Genomic DNA, 27,053 nt, shown 5'->3' on the forward strand with positions numbered 1-27,053 from the left:
TTTCACATTACAGTATCTGGTAAGACAGTACAGGTTATTTATTTATTTATTTATTTATTTATTTTTGAGGCACACGTGAAGTACATCCATGACTTGACCATTTCTGAATGTCTGTAGCCCTTTTTTGCAGTCTGCATCTGTGGAACCGGATGATTAATTCTGTGACTTTCACTGCACATACTTCTCAGATCTGTCCATAACCAGTGACTGCATTTTCTGGTTGTTTCTTGAAACAACCATTGAAAACCTGAAAAAAAAAAGAAACACTTTTAATTTCTATGAGAAGAGAATTAAGTTCAGAAATGTGAACTGCAGTACTATTTCACATTAATTGTGTACATTTTTGTACTCACAAATGCAGAATTGTACTGCATATAAAGAGAAATGCAGAAAGAACCCAACTGTGCCATGCGTTTCTCTGGTGATTTCAGTCGGAATCATACCCCTCAACCTCTTGACTCAAGAATTCTGGACAAAGCTACAAATACTGGGCAACAAAGGCCCAAAGTCAAGTTTTTAAATATTTATCTTACAACTTAGAAAGTTGCCAGAATAACAGGTTTTGTATTAGCATGCCGTTTCATTACCTAGTGACTGTAGTTTTCAAAGATTTAACAAAAAAAAGATACAAAATTAGTGAAGAACATGCAAAAATGTGGACAAGAGGTATGAGTAGATGGAAGATGGATAATTCTTTGCATATTGGGACAAATGGTCCACATGCCATTACTTAGACCCTTCTTCAAGTAAAGTGTGTGATAATTCTCAAGTAATATGGGAGTAATAATGTCTAGGGCTTAATATGACTTATGCCACTGGCCTTAGGACATCTCAGCAGATAAAATATTCCCAGGCTATTGCCATAGTGTCCCTTTTCCGTCCTGCACATTGGCATCGTCTTTCCATGTCTTTTTTTGTTTTGTCCGTAGAAAGAAATAGCTGCATGCTGCTTTTTTGGTTTAGAGCGGTATTTACAAGTAAATACCCTGTTTTCTATGCTTTTTTCCTTCTTCCTTTAATCTCATAATGGATTTCTGGTTTCTTGTCTTCTGTGGAAAACGTAACCATTTCCAGTATGAGCTGGTGTTTGTCCTGCCATTATGACATCCTCTATACTTGCACTTGTGCTTGTGGTAGTAGGTTCATACTGTCTACTGATGGGCACATTAAATGCCTTTATTTTCTTGGTGCTGAAAAGGATACCTTTGGGTGTCCTGTTTGCATCAAGTTTACTAACACCAGTAATTGTCAATATAGGAAGGCAAGGTAGAATGTGTACTGTTGACAAAACTTTCTGAATGGTCATAGAATCTGCCACTTCAGTTTCCTTTGGGTTTCAGGCCACCTTTTTTCCCTCCTCAGTTTTTGCTGACCATTCCATGCCGCTAAACATCAATGCAGGACGACATTAGAGAATGTTTGTGTTGAAAAAACTTTCTCAGTGGTCATAAAATCAACTGTATCACATTACACTGGAGTTCAAGCCACCTTTTTGTGATGTTGGCCTCTTGCTAACCTTCCTCCACAGGATTATATTGTTGTGGGACTGATCCATGAATCCCACTCATCAGAGGCATCTTTTGAGAAATGTTGGTGATTGCGTATTGGTTGAAGAGCAGTATTTTTATGACGTGTACCTGTCTAATTAAGAATTAGAGGTCCTGCAAGCACAGATTTGATGAAGCACTCCATATTATAGTATTGTACCCCTTTTTAATTGTGTTAGCTCAGAGGCAGGGTAAGTAGCTACATATTTAGAGTGCAAGCAAAAAGTCTTATTTTTGGTGTTTTGTGTTTGTGTGTGAGTGAACACTTGTTTTGTGGCTGTAGGATTAGTGTGGCTTTCACATTTTTGTGTGTATTTGCTCATTTGAGGAGACTGCAATTATAATGGACTCTGTTAGGATTCCCTCCGTGGGTCTATAGATGAGTGTGTGTGTGAGTTTATAAACAGTGATACATACATGCATTTACATACAGAGGCAAACATGTACATAACTTTGTGTTTTTGCACCATTGCGAATTTCCTCTCTTACCGGCTAAATACCATTAAAGAAACTGTGTTCCAAAATACATCACTAAGATCACTTCAAAAGCGTAGAATCATTTTTGCTTTCTCCAAGATATGGTAACATGAAGGTGGTTATGTTAAGTTGCGGTTCTCTGTGTTGCTTGACCCTCAGTTTAAAAAAACAAAACTACACAATTTGGCTGAGTACTTCAAAGGCATTGATGAATAGCTGATCACCTTGTTTTTAAGCAGAAATACAAAACTTTTTTACGTGCTTCTTCAGTGGGATGCTAAAAATGTAAGTGTAATGAGTTTAAAAATCATTTTATAAAATGCCTAGTCATACTCTGAGTTGAAAGCCTTTCTTGTAGTCCTTTGATTTTACATCCTACTTAGATCTGCCTTCATAGGCTGATTCTCTCTGTAGGGGTAATGTTACTGCTTAGCTGTTTCCCAAGTTGTTTGCTAAAATGGAAATAAAAGTTGGGATATTTGTGAGTCTATGAACTAATGCAGTAGTTTGGTGATGTAGGTGAGAGTGGGAACGTTTTTTTTTATAGCCAGTCGTCGAAGAATAATTTGCAGATGGTTGTTAATGCACTTTTGTGTACTCAAAGTATAACACTAGCCATTTTGAAGTGTCTCTTCTCAAACTGGAAGTTATTTTATAGCCAGGAGTTAGAACTTACAAGGTTTGCTGAGTGTCAGTGCAGTTAGAGTTGAACATATGTTAAAATTCCAGGCCCTAGGAATACTACTCTGTGCTAAATTTCCCTGAAATAACTCAGTCACTTATATATTTATAAATATTAACAGATGAAATGACTGCTTCATTATATACACAATCCATCACAGCTTAACTGTGTGGGTATTTTGGGGCTTCATATCGAGGTAGTTAAATCTTGAGATGACCCGTAACTGCAACTGAAGACTAGTTCTGGTCAGTTAAAGCTCAGTATTTCAATTAGTTCATGTTACATAGGTGAAACATCATCTTTGTAGAAATAAATAAGGTATATTTTCTTTATTTCTATGTGGTTTCTCCCTTGTATACCGTGACACATATATTATCTTTCTTATTATTGCTGGTTCTGAGTTCTGCTTGGTATTGCCATGGGTTATTTCAGTCCGTATTGGGGGCGGGAAAAGATTGCCCACTTTTCCTCATTTGAAATTCAATGCATGAACTTTTTTTTGTCTGTAATTCTGGTAAGGAGTTTTGTTACAGGGCTTGCAGTCATACAAAACATCACATACTTTCTTCCACATTCCCTCAGCTCCCTAGGTTTTCATTTGTAAAACCTGTATGCACCGAATTTATGTTACTCCATTTTATTGTATTTGACCTAACTTTACACAAACATTACTGTCTAAGTTGTATCTTATTCTTAATTATTTACATTGTTCTGTTTGTATTTCATCTTATTTACTGGAGGTTTTCTCTTTTGGGACTGCGCTGAAGAGGGCCTCTTTAAGCTCAAAAAATCAAAAAAAATCTCAGCGGTTGTAGAGTACAATTATTTTTATTATAGAATAAAGCAGGGAAAACATAACTGGTTTTTACTCAGTGTGCCGCCTTCAGCTGCGCCAAAAACAATTCTTTTTTTTTTTTCTTATTCTGCAGTAAAAAAAAATAATTGTACGCTGCCAAAATGCTAGGATTTTTTGATTCTGTGCCACTGTACTGTGAAGAGCTTCCATGTGTTTTTTTTTTGGCTTTGTTTTCACTGTCCTTGCTCAGTCAGATAATTCCATTTAACATACGGACATATGGAGGTAAAATAAAATTAATGAGGCTCTTTGGAATTGGAAAAAAATTTAATAAATGAGAACTTTATAGTATGTGTGCATCTCTCCCAGAGTCTGTGAAAATCACTGTCTGTCATCTTAATGAAGGAAGTGACTCTGGGTTCAAAGTGCCCTGATGTTAAGTTGTCAATCTTGCTGGATGGGGACTCGGCACTTGCTAAGCTCGAGAATCACTTTTACCAGCTCGAGGCAGCCCTATATCCCATGATGCAAGGCGCTAATTACCCAGATCTCGTTTGCCGCTTCGCTCATGAGGTCAACTTTTTACCAGCTCATGGTAAGTGAATTTTCATTACTCTTTTTCAAGAGATTTAGCTATCCCAGTTTCAAATTGTTTTTCCCCTTTTATAGTTAGTTAGTTCACCGATTCACTTAGACCCTATTCCCGTTAGTTTCTCGATCCCCTTCATTTTTTTCTGTTAGTTAGGCCTTAGGCCTTACCCTCCCTAACAATTTCCTGTCAGGATTTTTGTCAGGTGTGTCTGTTTTTGTTTTAATTAGTGTATTTAAGGACTGAGTGTGTGTGTGTTTGTGTCCAAACTCAGTCATGTCAAAAGACACTAGGGTCTCAGGTTTTAAGAAGTGTGACTCGTGCTGTCAGAAGATGTCTCTGACAGACGGTCACACTTCTTGTATTTATTGCCTGGGACCCCTACACCTGCAGGACTCCTGTGCTATTTGTCATTCTTTCAGCCAGAGAGTCCTGCAGGAATGTAGAAACAAATTGATCCTGAGGGGTCTTCTCAAGCCTGAGAGCTCCCCGGCCAAGGTCGGTTCCGGGAAGCCCTCTAAGCCATCCAAGACCCAGACTTCGGTGTCCAAGTCTGTGGCCTTGGTTCCGACTCCACCAGAGTCAACATCGGCTCCATCCGGAGCCGATCCTTCCTTTTTGGAGCCGATACCCTAGCTTTGAAGCATGTCTCGGCTCCGGCTGGAGCCGAAACATCTCTATCCCAGCTCGGAGACGACAAGCTGTCGGCTCCAACTGGAACCGAAGGTTTGTCGGCTTCGATGGCTCCGTCGAGGAAGAGATCTAGATCTCCTTCACTGGAGTCTATCCACTCGGCTCCGGCCTCCCCCTTACTTTCGGAGCGGAGCCATCGGAGCCGATCATCAAGGTCTTCCAGGCTCTCAGACCATGACTTGGAGAGAGTGGTGAGTAGACTACTAAAATCACAGGCACTGGCCCAGATGCTCCATAGCCCATCTCAGCAGACAAACGCTATTCCACACCCTCCTGAAATTCCTCCTTCGACTCTCCTACAGAGCTCAGAGCCGGAGATTATTGGTACCGTGACTGTTGCTGCTTCAGAGCCGATACCACACCTTTCGGCTCCATCGTCTTCGACTCCTATCTCCTCCTTGAGACCGTCCTTGGAGGGATCCAGTCGTCGGGCTTCCCTGGTCGGTTCCGAGGGGGCGAGTGGCATCGGACCCTTGTCCGACCCCGTTCTCCCTCTCGGAGCTTCGGCCTTGGTGAGCTCGGCGCCGACATCTGCTTCGGAGCCTTCCTTTTCGGTGGGGCCGGGGATCCCTGTTTCTTTGGAGTGGGGGCTCTCTGTCCTCCCTGGGAGGGGAGCCTTCGAGGTGATGAGGAGTGTGCTAGCCCCCGAGCTTAGTCAGCAGTCGGTTCCTTTAGCTCCTCCCTCCACGGTGCCTGTAGATGTCTCTTCCCACTCTCTTGCTCCCGGACCCAGAGATCCATCGCCCCAGGTTTCCCCATTGGGAAGAACTTCCTCTTCCGAGGTTTCTCCTGATCCTTTAGGAGAGTCCCCGCGTAAGAGGACCTGCAAGAGGAAGCACTTAGACTCCCCTGAGTCTACGACATCAGATACCAACTTAGATGAGTCGGAGGGGTCCCCAAGATCCCCCTCTGAGGATGTCTCCTTTTCAGACATCCTCGAACTCCTAAAACAGAGGGGAAACTGGCCCTACATTAATCCCTCTGAGGATGAGTCGGTATACCTGGAGGCTTTTGGATCTCGACCCTCCACCTCCTGGGTGTCTCCGCCTTTCGACCCCCTCATGGATGTGATAGCTCGAAAGGCGTGGGCATCTCCTGATTCTGTGGAACCTGTCCCCAGGAGGCCTTCTAAATTTATCACAGCCCCCACTGAGAAACAGTTTCTTACGAAACGTGTTCCGGTTGATGCCATGGTGGTGGCAGCCGCCACCAAAAAGGAACTTGCAGATCCTTCCGTACCAGTCCACCCTCCTAACAAGGAGTCTGGGACCATGGACAGGTATGGTAAGCGGATGTTTTCCTCAGTGACCTTTGCTATGCGTTCGCTGAATTATTTATGTCACTTCACCCGACTTCAAAGAGACATCCTCAAAGAATTGGGTGAGGTAGTACAGGATCCGTCAGCTGCTGGGGCTCAAGAGAAGATTGCCTCTCAGCTGGGAATCCTAAATTCCATAACTAACTCCTCCATGCGGCTCATTTCCTATGCAGCCGATGGGGCGAGTAGAGCCGCAGGCACAGGAGTGGCTCTTAGACGTCAGTCCTGGATGCGGCTTTGCAATTTCGCAGACCCCTTTAAGGCGTCCTTCACAAATTCTCCCTTTGATGGCACAACTTTGAAGGACACATTGACCAGGTGCGAGCAAGACGGCAAGACTCTTTCTGCTGTAGGAGTCCGTTTCTCCACCCCTTCTAGACCTTACCCCAAAGGTCAGAAGGGGGGGAAAATGTGGTTCCGAAAATCTCAGGGAGTCACGCCTGATGCACGTGGTCAGTTTACCCCTAGAGGCAGAGGGGGTCCGCAGAACCAGGGCAGCAGAGAGCCTGTCTCTGACAAGCCCTTCCAGCATCCCTGAGGTGTTGCCTGACTGCCCACCCTTGGAGGCAGTCGGGGGGAGATTGTCGCTGTACCCAGAAGCCTGGCTTTCCCTCTCTCAAGACAAATGGGTACAGTCGATCATATCCGAGGGTTACAAGATCCCTTTCGAGGAAAGCCCCTTCCCTCAAAAAGGTTCCCTTCCAGACGTTCCACCTGGTCTAAGGGAAATTGCAAATCTAGAGGTTTCAAAGCTTCTAAAAAAAAAGGGCCATCCAGCCAGTTCCAACAGATCAATTAGAGCCCGGAATCTACTCAAGGTTATTTTTGGTTCCCTAAAAGACGGGAGACTGGAGACCAATATTAGACCTCAGCAGGCTGAACAAGTCTGTCAAAAAGACAAGATTTCGGATGGTCACACTTCAATCGATTTTGCCCTTTCTGGGCAAAAACAGCTGGATGTGCTCCATAGACCTTCAAGATGCGTACTATCACATAAAAATCCACAGACGCTCCAGAAGGTTTCTCCGCTTTCGGCTGGGGACCAGTCATTTTCAATTCAGAGCCCTGCCCTTTGGTCTCACTACAGCCCCCAGAGTGTTCACCAAATGCATGGCAGCGGTCACGGCTCACCTGAGACGTCAAGGATTCCAGGTGTTTCCGTATCTCGACGACTGGCTCCTCTCAGCCACCACCAGGCATCAACTTCTTCAAGCCAGAGATTATACCCTACGTCTCTGCGGTCAGTTAGGAATTTCAGTCAACTTCGAAAAGTCTTCCTTATCGCCTTGCCAATCTATTACTTTTATAGGCGCAGATCTAGATACTACTCGGATGTCAGCAAACCTAACAAGCCAAAGAATCCTAGATATCCAAAACCACGTTCGGATCATCCTATCCAGCAAAAAGGTACAAGCCAGGTTGGTCCTGAAAGTGTTGGGCCTCATGGCAGCCGCCATCACACTTCTTCCTCTGGCACGTTTTTACATGCGTCTCGTACAATGGATGTTGTTTACCCAATGGTCCTTCCAGCAGCTTCCCATGCGTCACAAGATCCTGGTGACACAGACCTGCAAGAGCCATCTATCCTGGTGGACTTCTTCTCCCCTAGTCCATCAGGCAGACCATTTGTCCCCCCGGCCCCGGTAGCCACGGTCACTTCGGATGCCTCCCTGATCAGGTGGGGGGGGCATTATCAGGGCAGGATGGTTCATGGCACGTGGCAACCGTTCGAATACCACCTGCACATAAATGTCCTAGAGATGAGAGCAGTGCTTTTAACGTTGCAAGCCCTCAACGACTTTCTTCCCTTAGGAACTATTGCAGTTCACACGGACAACATGCCTGTGGTGTGGTACATCAACAAGCAGGGCGGGATCAAGTCCTATCCCTTGTGTCGAGAAGCTCTCAGACTTTGGCAATGGGCGATCTCCTCTCATCGGTTTCTGGTAGCAACGCATATCCCTGGGAAAACCAACATAATAGCGGACAGATTGAGCAGAGCTATACTCATGCCTCACGAGTGGTCTCTCAAACAATCCATAGTGGAGGAGATTTTTCAGAAGTGGGGCCGCCCATGCTGCGACCTTTTTGCTACACCCCAAAACAGCAAATGCCCAGACTTCTTCTCTCTCTTTCCACTTCTGGGCCATCCCCCCAGAGACGCTCTTACCCAAGATTGGCCCCGGGGACTTCTTTATGCCTTTCCCCCCTTTCCGTTAATACCGCAAGTACTCCAGAAAGCTACCGTCTTGAGAGCCAAAATGATTCTTATTGCCCCTTACTGGCCTCGACAAATTTGGTTCCCGTTCCTTCATCGCCATCTCGTGGTGCAGCCTTGGCATCTGGACCCAGTTCCAGATCTTCTGACCCACCAGTCGGGTCAACTGCACCGATCAATTCGTTCCCTCAACCTCACCGCTTGGTTGCTCCACTTCCTTCCTTAGCCAGGCTTCCTATGATCTCTAACCCCGTTAGAGATATCATAGTAGCTTCTCTAAAGTCCTCTACCAGGAGGATTTACTCTAGCAAATGGAAACGTTTCTCCTTTTGGGCAAAGTCCAAGGACATAGACCCTTTTACTGCCCCTATTCAGTCAGTCTTGGACTTTCTAGCTGAAATTTTTCACTCCAGTTCTTCTTCTTCCACAGTTAAAGTCCAGTTGGCAGCAATCTCTAATTTCCATGTCGGATTTGCAGACCAGAATATTATGTCTCACAAACTTTGTAAAGCCTTTCTCAGAGGGGTGTTCCTACTTAAACCTCCTGTTACAGATCCTCCACCACAGTGGGACCTAAATTTAGTGCTGGCATCCTTGATACTTCCCCCTTTCGAACCGGCTGCTACATGCTCATTAAAATTTCTTTCTTGGAAGACACTCTTTCTAGTTGCTATTACTTCGGCTAGGAGACTGTCGGAACTACATGCTCTCTGTGTTCGTCCCATTTACTTGGTCTTCCACAAGGATAGAGTATCCTTAAGAACCAATCCATCCTTTTTGCCCAAGGTTGCTTCTAAAACAAATTTGAATCAATCCATTGACCTTCCTGTATTTTTTCCCAATCATTCTAACAGGGCAGAATAAAATTTGCATTGCCTAGATGTTCATCGCCAACTCAGATATTATTTGGACAGAACAAAGCAATTTAGGAAATCTGATCAGCTTTTTCTTTCTTATGCTGAAAATAGGAAAGGTCTTCCTGTTTCTAAAGTAACCTTATCCAGATGGCTATCTTCCACCATTTCTGACATTTATCAGCTTAGGGGCAAACAACTGATTTCAAAACCTAAAGTACATTCTACTAGAGGTCTAGCCACATCTACAGCCTTTCAGGCTAGACTACCCTTGGATACTATTTTTGCAGCAGCCACTTGGGCCACTCCTCATACCTTCGTTTCTCATTACAAATTGGATTTGGCCTCCAGGAACAGGGCAAGTTTTGGTTCCACAGTTCTCAAGAGTCTGTTCCATTGAGCCACCCAGGATAGGGGTGCTAGGGACGCGGTCCCATCCAGCAAGAATGAAGGCGAGATTGACAACTTAACATTTAGTAGTTATGTACCTACCATAACGTTCCATGTTAGTTGTCTTCTCTCGCCTTCTTTCTTGCGTCCCTCCCTCCTGTCCCCCTAGCCTGAACAGACCTTGATTTTCCCTTTTTCTCTGGGAGATTGTTCTCCCTTGGACACCAGTTAGCTCTGAATCTCTGTTACCTGGTTCCCCTTACAGTCTTCTCAGGTTAGTTGTTGTTCTTTCCTTGTGGAAAGATTGCGGGCAGTTTTTTCCTCTAGATACCAAACGAGATCTGGGTAATTACCACCTTGCATCATGGGATATAGGGCTGCCTCAAGCTGGTAAAAGTGATTCTCGAGCTTAGCAAGTGCCGAGTCGGAGCCGAGGATCGGCTCCAAACCCATCCAGCAAGAAAGAAGGCGAGAGAAGACAACTAACATGGAACGTTATGGTAGGTACATAACTTCTAATTTTCTCAGAATCTGGCAAGCTGCATGGAGGAACTGAACAGGTAAGCAGCAAAGCCAGAAGTCACAATTTTTGTTGACGCCATGTCATAAATACAGTTCTTGCGTGATTGACGCACTTAAGTGTGATCACAAAAATAGTTCCATTTCCTGTATGAGCTGAGATTCAAAGTAACAAGACATAGCATGAAAAGCATTACCTCTGCACCTCATACCCTTGCTACTTGGTATGCACTAATTCAACAGTTGTATCTTGGGGTAATTCGTAATCTCCAACATACTGTAGTGTTGATCTTTAAGTGGAAAACATGGGAATCGCACACAAGTGATTTTACGTTGAAATGTTGATCACAAATATTACATTTAAGTCTTGACACCTATTTTGTTTTGCATTAAGCTTAATTTGTCAGATTATATGACTAGCTTACTTTCCTTCCCAATTGTTTATTTTTCAGTTTGCTTCCCTCTCTTATTTTTTTTTTGCTGCCTCATTGGCAGTATACTGTGTGGACTGCATAGCTGCTCTCAGGATATTGATAGGTATGGTAGATTTGGTGAATTGAGTTAATAATGTAGTAGCAGTGTTTAAATATGTCAAGTTTGGCAGACTGGTAAGTGAGCATGCTAGCAGTTGTACTCTTGAGACATTGTAGCACTAGCTGATCCGATGATAATACAGGAATATTTCTAAACACATAAAATATGTATTTATTCAGTGGTTTGTTAAGCACTCACAAAACAATGTAGACCCTTTTTACTACTTCACAGGCATTGGTATGTGGCATATGTATGCGAGTGCTACAGCCGACTGTCAGAAAAGTCATACACAACAATGAGTGCTTAATTTTAATGTTTTGTTTTTACTTTTGATAAAGTTTCACTTGTCTTTGTCCTTGCTGTCATCTGTGATTTATAGGGCACGTTAAAAAAAAAGAACCTCTGATATCTTAACAGGTATTTCTGGCTATCAAACTGGAGCTTAGCAAATTTGTACCAGTATGTGCTTGTGTGTGTGTATCATTTGAAGTTGTTGTGTCTTTCGGCTTTCCCCGGTTAGGGGTCTCCACAGCGGAACTCCGGTCCGCTAATGATTGGCAGTTGATTTTTACGTGCTGAGTTGCCAGCCCTAATGCACAACCTTCAACGAAGGTACGCCCATTCACGCATGTCTCCACGCAGAAGATGCTCTAGCTGACAGTCAAACCAGTCAGCATCTTACCGTGAGGCGACAACGCTACCGCAGCACCACCACTTGAAGAAGCAGTCCTAAGTTAAGACAAAATTTGATTTGAGATGCATTTGGCATTTGTCCATTTTATTTGTTCCAGCCCTAATTTAAAATTAGATTATCTGCGTGAGGTGGCTACAGTGAAATCATATAGTGATGTGAAAGTTAATATGGGTGATTGAGTACATAGGAAACACCTGAAGCAGAAGGGTGAAATGAGAAACAAATGGAGAGAAGCACTGGTAAATGAGCATTTGCTAGTGCTGACAAAAAGTTGCAAATATTTGTGTGTGACAGCTTGACAGTTCTACTCTGTCGTGTATGGTGCTTCATGTGTGAAGTGATTTTTGTTGTCTTCGCTGAGGTGTATGTTTTGGTTGCTTCTGTTTTCCCAGTATTGGAAGGAGGAGTTCTTTGCAGCTCAGTCACGTTTTACAGACCGTCCTTTTAATTTTTTTTTTTTTTTTTAATGATAACTGAGAAAGTGGACTGGTCCATGGATCCTTTTCAGCCACAACCTGAGCCAGTTACGTGGTAATTTATTACATTGCCACACTACAGTATCCATCACAGTTACATCCTTAGTAAGCATTCTTCTTTATTGTTACATGTAAGTAAAGTATACATGGAATTAAGTCTTCAACGTTTGGCATCCTTGTTAAGTACTCCTGAGTACATTAAAAATGTTATAGTTAAAGGAAGTTTTTTGTCATGCTACCAATACATTTTTGAGATGGTGTGAGAAGGCAATGTTGTTTCTTGATTTAGTGGATGCTAAAGAGGCACCTAATTTTAACTGGTAAATTTCATATTAATGAGTAAAGAACACTAAAGCAGCATTTCCTACATATAACTGTAGGACTCACAGAGCTTTTATGACCATATATTGGAAGCACGTAAAAATGTACTGCCAATCATTAGCGGACCGGAGTTCCGCTGTGGCGACCCCTAACCGGGAAAAGCCGAAAGACACAAATTGGAAACACAGGTTGCAATATGTGGCAGATGTTCTTCATCTCACATTGCTGCAGTCATAACCTGTGGGTAGTCCGCTGTCCTCGGTCGGCCCGAATACCAAAGTGTTAGGCTGGCGTTGGTCATGGTCACTTAGATCTGACGTCAGTACGCCGTGGTACTAAAGCGCATGACCGACGCCATATCCTCAGTCTTTCTTGCCGCATGGTCCAAAGCAGAAGCAGCGTTTGCAAGTGCCGTTCGGCGTCCTGAAATTTTCGTATTTTGAGTTTCAGACCGAAGACCAAGTTGGGCTAAGTACCCCGTTGGGGAATATTTTTGTCTTTTCTTGCCTCAGTTAAATCCGGATGACAGAATTATTAGACAAGGGTTTGTCTTTCTCCTCTGTAAAAGTTCATGCTGCAGCCATTTCTGCTCACTATGACTGTGACCCACCATTATTCTCTCATCCTTTGTTTAAGCAATTTCTTAAAGGGGCAAAGTACATAAGACCCCCACGTAGAGCTCCTACTCCTTCCTGGGATCTCAATTTTGTGTTGGAAAAACTCACTTTACCTCCTTTTGAACCTGCAGCTACATCTGAGTTGAAGTTTTTGTCTTGGAAGACTGCTTTTTTGTTGGCCATTACGTCTGCTAGAAGGGTATCTGAATTACAGGCTCTGATGGCAGTTGAACCCTTCCTGATATTTCATAAGGATAGGGTATCCCTGCGTACTAACCCTACTTTTATGCCTAAAGTTGTTTCAAATGTGGCCTTAAACCAATCTATTCATTTGCCTACTTTTTATGCTGATCCCCAAAATAAAGGGGAAAAAATTTTGCATTCTTTGGATATTCACAGGCAGTTACGTTATTATTTGAACAGAACTAAAGGGTTCAGGCAGTCTCAACAGTTATTCATTTCTTTTGCCTTGGGTTCACAAGGGAAACCTGTTTCAAAACAAACTATTTCTAAGTGGATTGGCCATTGTATTGCTTTTTGTTATTCTCATCATGGTAAGGAGGTTCCGGCTGGAATCAGACCTCATTCCACTAGAGCGACTGCCACTTCTACTGCTTTTAAGGGGAGTAGCTACTAAGGATATTTTGGAGGCAGCTACTTGGAGTTCAGTGCACACTTTTTCTAAACATTACCATCTACCTCTTTATTCCAAATCTAGGGCTGGGTTTGCCACTGCAGTTTTACAGGGCATGTTAGCAGCTCCTAATGCTATCTGATTTTACCAACCTCCCTTTACCTTTGCTTTGGGATTCTACCCACAGGTTATGACTGCAGCAATGTGAGATGAAGAACATAGTACAGTTTTGTACCTACCATAAATGTAGATGTTCGAAGATCCACATTGCTGCAGTCCAATTAGTTTGGGGTGACTGTGTGGTTTGTGGTGTACCTATTGTTGCTATTTTGGTGATTGGGTATTTTTCTATTTTTGGCTATGGCCTTTCTTTTTAAGGCCTTCTGACATCTGGGGCAAGAAAGACTGAGGATATGGCGTCGGTCATGCGCTTTAGTACCACGGCGTACTGACGTCAGATCTAAGCGACCATGACCAACGCCAGCCTAACACTTTGGTATTCGGGCCGACCGAGGACAGCGGACTACCCACAGGTTATGACTGCAGCAATGTGGATCTTCGAACATCTACATTTATGGTAGGTACAAAACTGTACTTTTCCATGATGTTTTAACCCCGGTATAAAGAAATGTATTAACTGCAGGAGTGTCATTCAACACAAAAGTTAATGTTAAAAAAAAAAAAAAAAAAAAAAAAAGTATAGCAAAATAAGTCCAACAGGTGGACTGCAAAAAGGAGAAAACCAGACGCAGAACGTAAAAAAGATACAGATTTAATCCAAATAAAATAAGTAAATAAAAAGTGGTAATTGACATGTCTGCACATAAAATGGATGATACAGTGAATGTTTCTAGTTTGATTATGTTTGTGAAAGTATTATTTATGCTGCCTGCATTTGACATAACGACGTTAGGGAAAATAATCTGCTTTCTATGCACTTTTCCATTTTTTATTTTACAGTAATGAAAACCTAGTTGGTTATTCATCACCCAGGAAGCTTGGTTTGCTTGATGCTTCAAAAGTGTCCAATGGTGGACGTTTTGCAGATGAAAAGGTTGATGATGTCCGGGCTCTGCTTAAGATCATCCCTGTCTTCTTTGCACTAATTCCATACTGGACAGTGTATTTTCAGGTGGGTAGCAATTTCTAATGCTTGATGCAGACAGATAACTGTCAGAGAGATTAACTGCAAGTGGGTTTAATATTTTAAAATGCTAATGTTCTTTTTGTTTTGTAAAAATGTTCTTTTTCTCCCAGAAAATACAACTGCTGCCTAGAAAACTAAGACCTCCAGTCTTTCCTTTATGTTTTATTTTCTTTCTCAGTTCAATGCTTGTTTTTCATTATTAATGCAGGTAAAGCAGTTTTAGCTTGCAGTCTATATTGGTGTTGACAATTTCCAAAGTTACCAGATGTTCTGGTTCAATAATAATGAAAAAAAAGTGCTTTATGAAAAGTGTTTTATATCTGATGTGAAGTTGTTCAATCTCGCCGTTCATTCTTCACTGATGGGTTCGGAGCCGATTCCTTGGCTCCGACACGGCCGTTAGCAAGCTCAAGGTTTACCAGTTGCTCGAGACCAAGCCCCTTTTCCCACAATGCACTGCTGGAATTACCTCAGATCTAGTTTGCCGCGGCACGGATCTCGGTGGTTCCGGCTTGCTCAAGCCTAAAGCTTCATAGATTATTCAAAAAAATTGCCATTTTTCTGTCTTTTCTTCTATTAGAAAAATATATACTTCTAGTTCACTTGTCAGGATAGATTTTATAGCCCCCTTCCCTGTTAATACTATATTAGGTGTGTTTTTCATAGTGCCTCGTGTTGGCCTACTTCTGGTAGTAGTGTGTATTGGTAGTTAGATTAGAGTTTTAGTATTAGTTTGAGTGCTTAATACTGTTTAGCTAATTTTTGGCCCCCTTTTCTTTTGGGCCATTGTTCCAGTGTTTATTGGTGGTTGTGTTCCTATCACTACTAGCTAGCCTTTGGCTTCGTTATTGTGGATAGTGGTTTTTGGTTATTGGACATGTCTGAGGAAAAGTGCATCCAAAGTCTGGGTTCAGAAAATGTCCAGACTGTGGACAAAATATGTCCGTTACTGATACCATGTGCAATGTGTATACTGTCTAGGAGCTCTTCACTTGCAAGAGTCATGCAGCATAAGTCACTCCTTGTCTTCCAGGGTTACATTAGAAATTAAGAGGAAATTAGTGGACAGGGGTTTACTAAAACACCCTTTTGTCGAGGTGTTGCGTGACCAGGATGGGGCCGGTAAGTCTTCTCATTCTTCCCAATCCTCAGGAGACTCAAAAGCCACAAAAAAATCTAAGAAGAGTGAGGAAGCTGGGTCATCAGCTCCACAGTTCTCTGAGCCAAGTGTCCCTTCTTCTCGGATCTGGTCCACTGTTCTGGAGCCAGTATCAAAGTTGCCATCGTCTCCTATTCTCCAATCAGCACCGTCGGTGCACTCGTCTAGGTCTACTGTTAGTCTTTCTGATCTGTACATGGACCGACTGGTACAGAAGCTAAGGGCACCAGACCTAACTAAATTGCTGTCTGCTCCGACCCTAGCGTCGGAACCGAAGACCATTACCCCGGAATTGACTGCTCCTCCTCTGAGTCGTACTGGGCTTCTGGAGCCGGAGAAGGCTGACCTGATGATTGAAGAGCCCTTGGAGCCGACACCTGTTCCAGTGTTGTCGGCTCCATCTGCTCGGACATCTTCAGCGCCGACTGGGGACTCTAGGAGCCGACATTCTCCTGTCGGGTCCAGGGAGGGTAGTCACACTAACTTTTCCTCTCAGGGCTTCGGCTCAGATGAGCTCGGCTCCTACCTCGGGCTCGGAGCCCACGGCCTCGGTGCGAGAGGGGCTTGAGGTTTCTTCAGGTCCTTCGACTCCTTCCCATTGGAGCCATGATGCCTCTGAAGCCATGAGGCGAGTATTGTCTCCTAAGACTTCCTCAACATCAGGATTGGGCTCTTCTTCCTCTAAGGCACCTGTGTCCACTTCTGTTTCCATCAGCTCCAAGCGTAGAGACCCTGAGCCTCAGGTAGCCCCACTGTGCGCTCCCTGCTCTTTTGAGACTTCCCCAGAGGTTCCCAGAAAGAGAGTGTGCAAGAGGAGGCACCTGGACTACCCACAGGAGTCTTTGACATCTGACACTGACTTAGATGAGTCAGAAGGGTCTCCCTGATCCCCCTTTGAGAATATCTCCTTTGCAGAGATACACTTGAGATCCTTAGGCAGAGGGGTGATTGGCATTCCAAAAACCCTACTGAGCATGAGTCAGATGTTCATCGGGTTTCACTGTTGCAGTCATTACTCTTGGGTTATCCTGCTGGCAGGCTACCCAAGTCGGCCTGAATTCCAAAGTCTTGGTCCGGCGTCAGTTGCTGTCGCCTCTTCCCTGACGTCAGTGCGCCAGGGGTATAAAAGATGCAGCCGATGCCATTTTCTTCAGTCTTTCTTGCCACGCGGTGCCCGAAGCAAAAGCAGTTCGCAAGTATCGGTCGGCCGACTCCTGAGAGTTTCAGAAACTAATTTCAGATCCGAAGACTTCAATAAAGCTAAGTACCCCGTTGGTGTAACTTTTTTTCTTGCTCCAGACCAATGTCAGAAAAAGTTCACAATTGTATTTCTTGTGGGAAGCAAATACCTCATAAGGATTTTCATTCTTACTGTATTCCTTGCCATGGCCCTGATCACGACGTTACTAGCTGTCGGTTTTGTGCTAGATTTAACCAATGCACTATTAAGCATCGGTACATTTTTGCCTTTCATTACTTTGGCCGAAGGTTTAATTATATAATGCCGTCGGAACAGCCGACAACTGGAGTTTATAAAAAGTGCAAGGAAAAGGACAGGCATCCGAGGTCCAAAACCGACGACGGGGCCCCGCTAGACCAGTCAGTCTCCGGTTCTCAGTGAGGCGCTTTCGCAGCCCCTGACGCCCGTTACCTCAGAGCCACAGGCCATTACCGACTCCCACGTGGAGCCGACTATGCATCTGGATACTCAAGGTATTGGAACTTCAGAAACTATTCCCTCAGATGGGTCCGGAGCCGCTGAGCAGGCATCGGCTTCTGAGGGTGTTTTCAGACCTACACAATTATATGTCAAGCCTACCTCAGCTTCAAAGACTAAAACAGCTCTAAAGACAAAGAAACATCATTCTCCTGGACAGACTTCCATGCCTAAGAAACAGATGCTTAAAATGGCCGAAGACCTAATTACTTTGATCAGGGGTTCCCATCCCCCCCCCGATAAGAGGCCTCGGCAAGAGACAGAATATGACTCTTCTGAGCAGGTTTCAATGTCCTCTGATTTCTCTTCTGAACAGGGATACTCTCTTCCTCCCTGTGAGGATTCTGATGCTGAAGAATCTATTCATTCAGCCTCTCCTCCTGAGGATTATTCTTTTGGGGAAACCCTGCATACCATGAGGGAGCATTTTCACTGGGAGAGCCAAGATTATTCAGAATCTAAGAAAAGGCTCAGAGATTTTCTTTTACTACCTCAGCACAGACCTCTTGCTATTCCACCAGTTCTAGACATTGTAGATGATGTATTTTCAAAGTCTGGCCTGTCTTCTGACCCTTTACCCCCTGCACCTGCTAAGTCAGACAGATACTACAGGGTTCCACTGCAAAAAACCCTGTCCCCTCTGATAGGGATTCTAAGGCACTGGACAGATGGGGGATAAAAGTTTACACTTCTGCTACCTTGTCTGTAAGGGCTTTCAATTGTCAGTTTCATATGCTTAAATATCAGCAATACTTAATGTCACTGCTTAAACAGAAAATGTTGACAAATTCTGAATGTCCTGATAACAAGGAAATGCAGGATTTATTGCATGCAGCTGAACAAGTGGGAAAGCATACTTTGCAATGTGGATGTTCTTCGTTCCCCATTGCTGCAGTCCTTACTATTGGGTATAGTCCGCGTCCAGTCGGCCCGAATACCAGAGTATAAGGCTGACGTCGGTCAGGGCGCATTAGACTGACGTCAGTACGTCAGGGTACTAATGCGCATGACCGACGTCATATCCTCAGTCTTTTTTGCCGCATGGTCCGATGCAGAAGCAGTTTTGCGAGTGCAGGTTGGCGTTCTGAAAAATTTCCGAAACCGGAGTTTCAGACCGAAACAGAGTTGGCTAAGTATCCCGTTGGGGAACATTTTGGTTTTTTCTTGCCTCAGTATTTAACCGGATGTCAGAAAAAGTGAATAACTGTATTTCTTGTGGGAAACAGATACCTCATAGGGATTACCATACCTTGTGTATACCTTGTTTAGGGCCTGAGCACGACGTTGTTGGTTGCCGCTCTTGTGCTAGGTTTAACAAACGCACTATTAAGAGGAGGTTAGACTGTGCCAGGTTAGTGTTTGGGAGGCGTTGCAATTATAAAATGCCGTCGGATGCTCGGCGCCGCTTCAAGAAGCGCAAGGACAAAACAGCGAAGCCTAGGGTTGATGAACCGGCAGTCCCGGACGTCGGTTCTTTAGAAGGCTCAGTGGAGCCAGAGGTTTTGCCAGGAGTTTCCATGGAGTCTCAGGCAGAAACTTTACTGTTACAGGATGTGCCTTCTCAGGAGGTAGGCCAGGCTGAGGGGGCTTCTCAGGTAACTGTTCTTCCCTCTCTTCCCAAGGTAGTTAGAGCCTCTCCTTCTGTTGCCAAAACTTCTTTGAGAGGTAGGCCTACTTCAGCTTCAGTGGGGGCTTCTCCTAGCATTTCGGGTTCTGTACCTAAGAAACATATGCTTAAAATGGCAGAAGATTTGATTACTATGATTAGAGGTTCTATGCCCCGCCTGATAAGAGGCCTAGGGTGGAACCGAGTTTGATAGTTTTGAACAGTGTTCAGAGGCTTCAGAGTCTTCTGCAGAAGACTTGCAGGAGTATCCTACTTATTCTGATTCTGATGTGGATGATTCCACTCCTACAGCTTCTCCTCCTGAGGATTTCTCATTTTCAGAGACTCTGCATTCCATGAGGGAGCACTTTAAATGGGAAGGCCAGGATTACTCTGATTCAGGAAAAGGCTTAGGGAATTCTTGTTTTACCCCAGCATAGGCCCTTAGCTATTCCTCCTGTGTTGAATGTGGTGGAAGATGTTTTGCAGAGGCTTCACTGAACCCTGACTCTTTGCCTCCTGCTCCTGTTAAGCCTGATAGGTATTATAGGGTGCCCGAAGCTCATAAGTATTTGTTTAAGAGTCCAAGGGCGGACCCAGAAACTATTTCTCAAGGGCCTAAAGGTGTTAAGGCCTCTGTGGTTAAAAATCCTGTTCCCACTGATAAAGAGGCAAGGGCTTTGGATAGGTGGGGAAAGAAAGTGTATACTTCTTCCACTCTAGCCATGAGGCGTTGAATTGTCAGTTTCACATGCTAAAATATCAGAATTATCTCCTTTCACAATTAAAATCTAAGGTGGATGCTTTGGCGGAAGGTATTGAGTGTAAAGAGTTGCTGGATTTGGTTCATGTGTCTGAACAAGTGGGTAAGCATTCTTTGCAATGTGGTTTTGATGCTGTACAGGCCTCCTCGAGGGTGGCTGCTACTAGTTCTGTTCTTCGCAGGCATGCCTGGTTGAAGGATCAGAATTTAGCTGAGCATGTTAAGACAAGGATTTTGGATGCTCCTTTACAGTCTGATGTGTTGTTTGGATCGCCTGTGGAAGCAGTTTTAAAGAAAATGGAAGACAAAGCTAAGTCTATGCAAACTGTTAAAGATTTTTGCAGGTGCAGCCACCGAAGTTTAGTAGAAATTGGCCTGCTAAGGGGTGGACATATCCTGCCTATGATTCCCAGTCTAGGGGTAGGTCTAGACGTGGTAGGGGCAGGGCTCAAGGTTCTTTTAGGCCTAGAACAGGAGTTCACCTGCTCAGACTTCTGGTGAGGGCAGGGTCAGTCCTTTCGTAAACAGACCCAATGACCTGTCTTTTCAGCTGCCAGTAGATTCTCGTCTGGCAGCTCCTTTGGGAGGAAGACTGTCTCTTTTCAAAGAAAATTGGGATTTAATTACTCAAGACAAATGGGTGTTGGATATCATTCACCACGGTTACAGATTTTATTTCCATACAATGCCCCCTTTCAAAGGCATGCCAGATGTTCCTCCTCCACAAAGAAAGGAGGCTCACAAGCAAGTTTCTCAGTTACTCCGGATGGGGGCCATTCAGCCAGTCCCTGTATCAGAAAGGGGCCTAGGATTTTATTCTCGCCTGTTCCTAGTACCAAAGAAGGGGAACACGTGGAGACCAATTTTGGATTTATCTCTCCTCAACACTTTTCTGGACATTCCCAAGTTCAAGATGTTGGCGTTACAACAGCTTTTACCTCTGCTGGGCAAAGATCACTGGATGGTAACTTTAGATCTCAAGGAAGCTTACCTTCATGTGCCTATAAGGCTAAGTTGCAGGAAGTATCTGCGGTTTCGAGCTGGAAATTCTCATTATCAGTTCTCTGCATTGCCCTTTGGCTTATCTACTGCCCAGAGTATTCACAAAGGTTCTGGCTCAGTGATAGCTTACTTCAGGCTTCAAGGAATTCAAATCTATCCTTACTTGGACGACTGCCTGATTCTGGCTCAAGAAAAGGAAGACCTCCTACAGCATCTGGAATATGTTATAGCAGTGCTAAGATGCCTAGGGTATTCTGTGAACGAAATAAAGTCCAGTCTAGTACCCTCTCAAGACATGTGCTTTCTGGGTGTGAGACTGAATACAGCAGCCCAGATGGCCTTTTTACCCCGGACAAACAAAAGAGTCTGTCACTTTACTTCCATCAACTATCTCATCAGTCCGTGCTGACTGCAAGGACAGTCCTTCAAGCATTAGGGTTCATGGCATCTTGTATTCTGGTGCTTCCCAATGCCAAACTGCATATGAGGAAGCTACAATGGTATCTCAAAATGTATGGACAGCACTGCCAGGATTTGGACACTGTCATTCAAATAATACCTTGCCTTCAAAAAGAATTTTTGTGGTGGGCTCAGGAATGTCACCTAAACAAGGGACTCTCTGTGACCCGGCCAGAGGCGAGTCAGATTTTAACGACAGATGCCTCGGACATTGCTTGGGGAGCTCCTCTAAATGGAAAGTGGATACAAGACAAGTGGCCTGCCAGACTACAGCATCTACATATCAACATGAAGGAGATGTTAGCAGTCCAGTTTGCATTAATGGCTTTCAAGGAGTTACTTCTTCCAGGGCAGGTGTTGATTCTAACAGACAACACAACTGTCATGTGGTACATCAACAAACAAGGGGAACACATTCTTATCCTCTATGCAGGCAAGCAATGATTTTATGGGAGACTGCGCTAAGCTTGCAACTAACTCTTCAGGCAAGGTTTCTGCCAGGAGCACAGAACTCCTTAGCAGATGTGTTAAGCAGACAAATCATGGATCCCCACAGTGGAAACTGGATCTTCATGTATTTCAAAAATTGACAGTGTCATGGGGACTACAGACATAGATCTGTTCGCTTCTCCACTAAACCACCAGCTGCCACAGTATTGCACAAAGGGGTTTCATCACACAGCTTGGAAAGTGGATGCTCTGTCTTTCAGTTGGAAAAACCTTCATGTGTATGCCTTTCCTCCTCTGCCTCTTCTTCCAAAGGTACTATTAAAGGTCAGACAAGACAGGCCAAGGATGATTTTGATAGCTCCAGATTGGCCTCGGCAACACTGGTACCCACTACTACGAGTCTGGTAAGGAAGCCTCCATGGCCTTTACCTCTGATTCCTCATCTGTTATCTCAGAAGGATGGTCATCTGCTCAATGTCAAGCTTCACTCTCTTCATCTAACAGCCTGGCATATTCTGTGTTGAAACACAGCAGGTCTCAACTTCCTCAACAAGTTTTAAATGTGATTATGGAAGCTAGAAGACCTAGTACAAGGAAAGTGTGCAGAAAAATGGAAGAGATTTTTATTTTGGAGTACAGCAAAGAATTTGCAGGTTTCTGAGCCTAATTTGAGTGTGGCTCTTCAATATCTTACTGAGTTATTGGACAAAGGTTTGTCCTTCTCTTCCATTAAGATTCATGCTGCAGCAATTTCAGCTCACTATGATTGTGACCCACCATTGTTTTCGCACCCTTTGTTCAAGCAGTTTCTTAGAGGGGCAAAGAATATAAGACCCCCGTAGAGCTCCTACTCCTGCTTGGGATCTCAATTTTGTGTTGGAAAAACTTACTCTACAACCTTTTGAGCCTGCGGCTACTGCTGAATTGAAATACTTGTCATGGAAGACTGCTTTTCTGTTGGCTATTACTTCTGCAAGAAGGGTGTCTGAGTTGCAGGCCCTTATGGCAGTAGAGCCATTTTGATTTTCCATAAGGATAGGGTATCATTACGTACTAATCCTTCCTTTATGCCTAAGGTGGTTTCTAGTGTGGCTTTAAACCAAACTATTCATTTGCCTACTTTTTATGCAGACCCCCAAAATAAAGGGGAAAAGATTTTGCACACTTTAGATGTACACAGGCAATTGCGTTATTATTTAAGCAGGACTAAGGATTTCAGGCAGTCTCAGCAGTTGTTTGTTTCTTTTGCTTTGAGTTCACAGGGCAAGCCTGTGTCAAAACAAACTATTTCTAGGTGGATTGGCTTTTGCATTGCATTTTGTTATTCCCATCATGGCAAGGAGATTCCAGCTGGGATTAGGCCTCATTCCACTAGGGCTACTGCCACTTCAACAGCATTTCTAAGGGGGTGGCAACTAAGGATATTTTGGAAGCAGCTACTTGGAGTTCAGTGCATACTTTCTCTAAGCATTATCACCTTCCTGTCTACTCTAAGTCTAGGGCTGGTTTTGCCACAGCTGTTTTGCAAGGCATGTTGTCAGCTCCTGCTTCTTTATGATTTGCCAGCCTCCCTTACCTCTGCTTTGGGATTCTACCCAATAGTAAGGACTGCAGCAATGGGGAACGAAGAACATAGTACAGTTTTGTACCTACCATAAATGTAGATGTTCGAGGAGCCCCATTGCTGCAGTCCAATTTACCCTCCCTCCTTCCCCTCTGTGTTTGGGATGATTGTGTAGGTGAGGTTACATGCTTATATTTTTGTATATATTCTTGTATATATTGTACATATTTTTGGTGCAGGTATTTTGGGCCTTGTCTTTTTAGGGTCTTCTGACATCTGGGGCAAGAAAAGACTGAGGATATGACGTCGGTCATGCGCATTAGTACCCTGACGTACTGACGTCAGTCTAATGCGCCCTGACCGACGTCAGCCTTATACTCTGGTATTCGGGCCGACTGGACGCGGACTATACCCAATAGTAAGGACTGCAGCAATGGGGATCCTCGAACATCTACATTTATGGTAGGTACAAAACTGTACTTTTTGATTCACAGGAGGCCTCTTGCAGGGCCGCTGTTACGGGTTCTCTCATTAGAAGGCATGCTTGGTTAAAGGAACAGAATCTGCCGGATAATGTTAAAGCAAAATTATTGGATGCTCCATTACAGCATGATACTTTGGTGTTAAGGCAGAAGAGATGTTGAAGAAAATGGAGGATAAAGCGAAATCCATGCAGACAGTTAAGGATTTCGTACAGGTACAGCCACTGAGATTTAGCAGGAACTGGCCTACAAAGAATTGGTCCTTTCCAGTGTCAGACAGGCCACAACGAGGCAGATATAGATGCCCCAGATGCAGATCCCAGCCCCAAGGCTCATCCAGGCCTAAACAATGCGGTGCTTCTACCTCCAAAAGCGGAGAAGACAAATCACAACCATACAGGAAACAGTCCTAATGACTTTCCTCTGTCAGAACCAAGCACTTATATTTTGTCAGCCCCCTTAGGGGGAAAACTAGCACTTTTTTCACCAAATTGGCACATGATTACCCAGGACAAATGGGTCTTGAACATAGTGTCACAGGGCTACAGGTTCCTCTTTCACACCCTGCCAAGAGAAAAAGGTATGCCAGACCTGCCACACAATCAATGGGCAGAGGCACAAAAGCAAGTTTCATTCCTCATGGACATGAGGGCCATTCAGCAAGTACCACAACAAGAGCAGGGACAAGGATTTTACTTGAGCCTTTCCTGGTGCCCAGAATGGACAAAGCCTGGAGACCAATACTGGACCTATCTATTCTAAACACATCTCTGGACGTTCCAAAATTCAAAATGTTGACACTGCAGCAGCTACTGCCCATGCTGGGCAAGAAGGCTTGGCTCGTTACTTTACACCAAAAAGAGGCATACCTGCATGTCCCAGTCAGACAATCGTAAAGAAGATACCTCAGATTCAGAGCTGGCTCAATGCACTACTAATTCTCTGCACTGCCCTTTGGCTTATCTACTGCGCCCAGGGTCTTCACCAAATGTCTGGCACCAGTAATTGCATTTTGCAGACAGAGGAATTCAAGTATATCCTTACTTGGATGACTGCCTTATTCAAGCAGAGAACAAAGACATTCTACTACAGCATCTGGCGTTTGTAAAAAGATTACTAATTTGCCTAGGGTACACAGTAAACGAAAAGAAATCAAAACTAGTACCCTCTCAAGAGATAATATTCCTGGGTGCAAGCTTAAATTCAACTGCCCAGATGGCTTGTCTCACGCCAGACAAAGACAACTGACTTCTTACTTCAAAATGTTGGCAACAAAGACCCAGTTATCTGCAAGAAAAATTCTGCAGGCTTTGGGCTTCATGGCATCCTGCATTCTGCTAATTCCATATGCCAGACTGCATATGAGGAAACTACAATAGTATCTAAAAAGTGTTTGGACTCAACATTGCCACAACCTGGAAACGTTAATTACCCTCATTCCCTGCCTGCAGCATGAGTTTCGATGGTGGGCACAGGCCTGTCACCACAACAAGGGGCACACATTCACTTTACCCACAGCCAGGCAGACGCTAACAACAGATGCATCAGATTATGCCTGGGGGGCCCACATGGCAGGAAAATGTATTCAGGGCACATGGCCCGCAAGCCAGATGCATCTTCATATCAATCAAAAAGAGATGCTAGCTATTCAGAATGCCCTGACAGTTTTCAAGGATCTACTTCATCCAGGACAACTTCTGATAAAGACGGACAATACTACAGTCATGTGGTACATAAACAAGTAGGGAGGCACACATTCCTACCCCCTCTGCAGACAAGCCATGACTTTGTGGGACACAGCATTGACTTACCAAGTTCACCTGCAAGCACAATTCCTGCCAGGAAAAATAAATATTCTGGCAAACGAACTAAGCAGAAACCTCATGGATCCCCACGAGTGGAAACTGGATCCACAAGTCTGCAGCATGATAACAAGGAAATGGGGATGCCCAGACATAGATCTATTTGCCTCCCCTCACAACTGCCAAATACAGAAATTCTGCACAAGGATTTACCACAAGCAAGCATGGAAAGTAGATGCCCTATCCTTCAGCTGGAAAACCTAACAGTATATGCCTTCCCTCCACTGCCTCTCCTCCCCAAGGTACTCCTAAAGGTCAGACAGGAGAAGCCAAAAATGATACTGATTGCCCCAGACTGGCCACGCCAGCACTGGTACCAATTCTAAAGAACTTGTTTCAAGGTCCAGCCTGGACATTGCCTCAGACTTCTCACTTACTGATCCAACAAAACAATCAGATCCTGCACAGCCATATCAGTACCTTAAATCTGGCAGCATGGCAGATAATATGGCCAGTCAGAACACTCCACTCTCCAAAGCTGTAATGGATGTTATCTTGGAAGCCAGGAGGCCCAGCACCAGAAAATGTTATGCAGAAAAATGGAAGAGATTCTGTGCTTGGAATCAGGAACAAGGAATTGACATGTTTGCACCAAATATTCCTCAGATTTTACAATATTTAACTGAGATGCTGGACAAAGGCCTATCCTTTTCATCAATTAAGATTCATGCCTCTGCCATTTCAGCCCATTACAATACGGAACCACCTATCTTTTCTCATCCTTTAATAAGACAGTACCTCAGAGGGGGCCAAAAACATAAGACCCCAAGGAGAGCACCAATACCTGTATGGGACCTAAATTATGTCTTGGAAAAACTCACACTGCCTCCTTTTGAGCCAGCCTCAGCAGTGTATATTAAATTCTTATCCTGGAAAACAGCTTTGCTCCTAGCAATAACCTCTGCAAGATGAGTCTCTGAGTTACAGGCACTCATGGCTGTGGAACCTTTTATCATTTTCCATCCAGGCAGGTTTTCTCTGAGGAGGAACCCTACATTTATGCATAAGGTGGCATCTGGTGTGGCCTTAACCAAACCATTCACTTGCCTACCTTTTATCCAAACCCTCCGAACAAGGGTGAGAGACTTCTGCATTCTTTGGACATACACAGACAGCTACGCTTCTACTTGGACAGAAATAAAGCTTTCAGAAAGACTGAGCAACTTTTAGTGGCATATGCTGCAGGATCACAAGGAAAGACTATCTCAAAACAGACTATTTCAAAGTGGATAGGTCATTGCACTTGTTTCTGCTACTCACAGCATGGCAAATCAGTGCCTAAGGGCATTAGGCCACATTCTACCATAGCAGCAGCCACTTCAGCAGCCTTTCTCAGAGGAGTACCAACCAAAGACATCTTAGAGGCTGCAACTTGGAGTTCAGTGCACACTTTTACAAAGCACTACCACTTACCTCTGTACTCGAAATCCAGAGTAGGCTTTACCACTGCAGTTCTGCAGGGCCTCATAGCCTCTCCTAATCC

The 27,053-nt window shown here is 44.2% G+C and overlaps 1 protein-coding gene across 1 annotated transcript in view; it reads left to right on the forward strand.

Annotated features, from left to right (window-relative positions):
• The window catches only part of SLC15A4 (solute carrier family 15 member 4), a 1,071,506-nt gene that overhangs the window by 241,934 nt on the left and 802,519 nt on the right, over nt 1-27,053 (forward strand). Inside the window, exon 3 of the mRNA XM_044068344.1 lies at nt 14,320-14,491. Coding sequence (XP_043924279.1) covers nt 14,320-14,491 — 172 coding nt within the window. The remainder of the gene's footprint in view (nt 1-14,319; nt 14,492-27,053) is intronic.

The sequence above is a fragment of the Protopterus annectens genome, chromosome 4.part0, assembly GCF_019279795.1.
Source record: "Protopterus annectens isolate FY-2018-M chromosome 4.part0, PAN1.0, whole genome shotgun sequence".
In the NCBI taxonomy this organism is placed as follows: Eukaryota; Metazoa; Chordata; order Ceratodontiformes; family Protopteridae; genus Protopterus; species Protopterus annectens.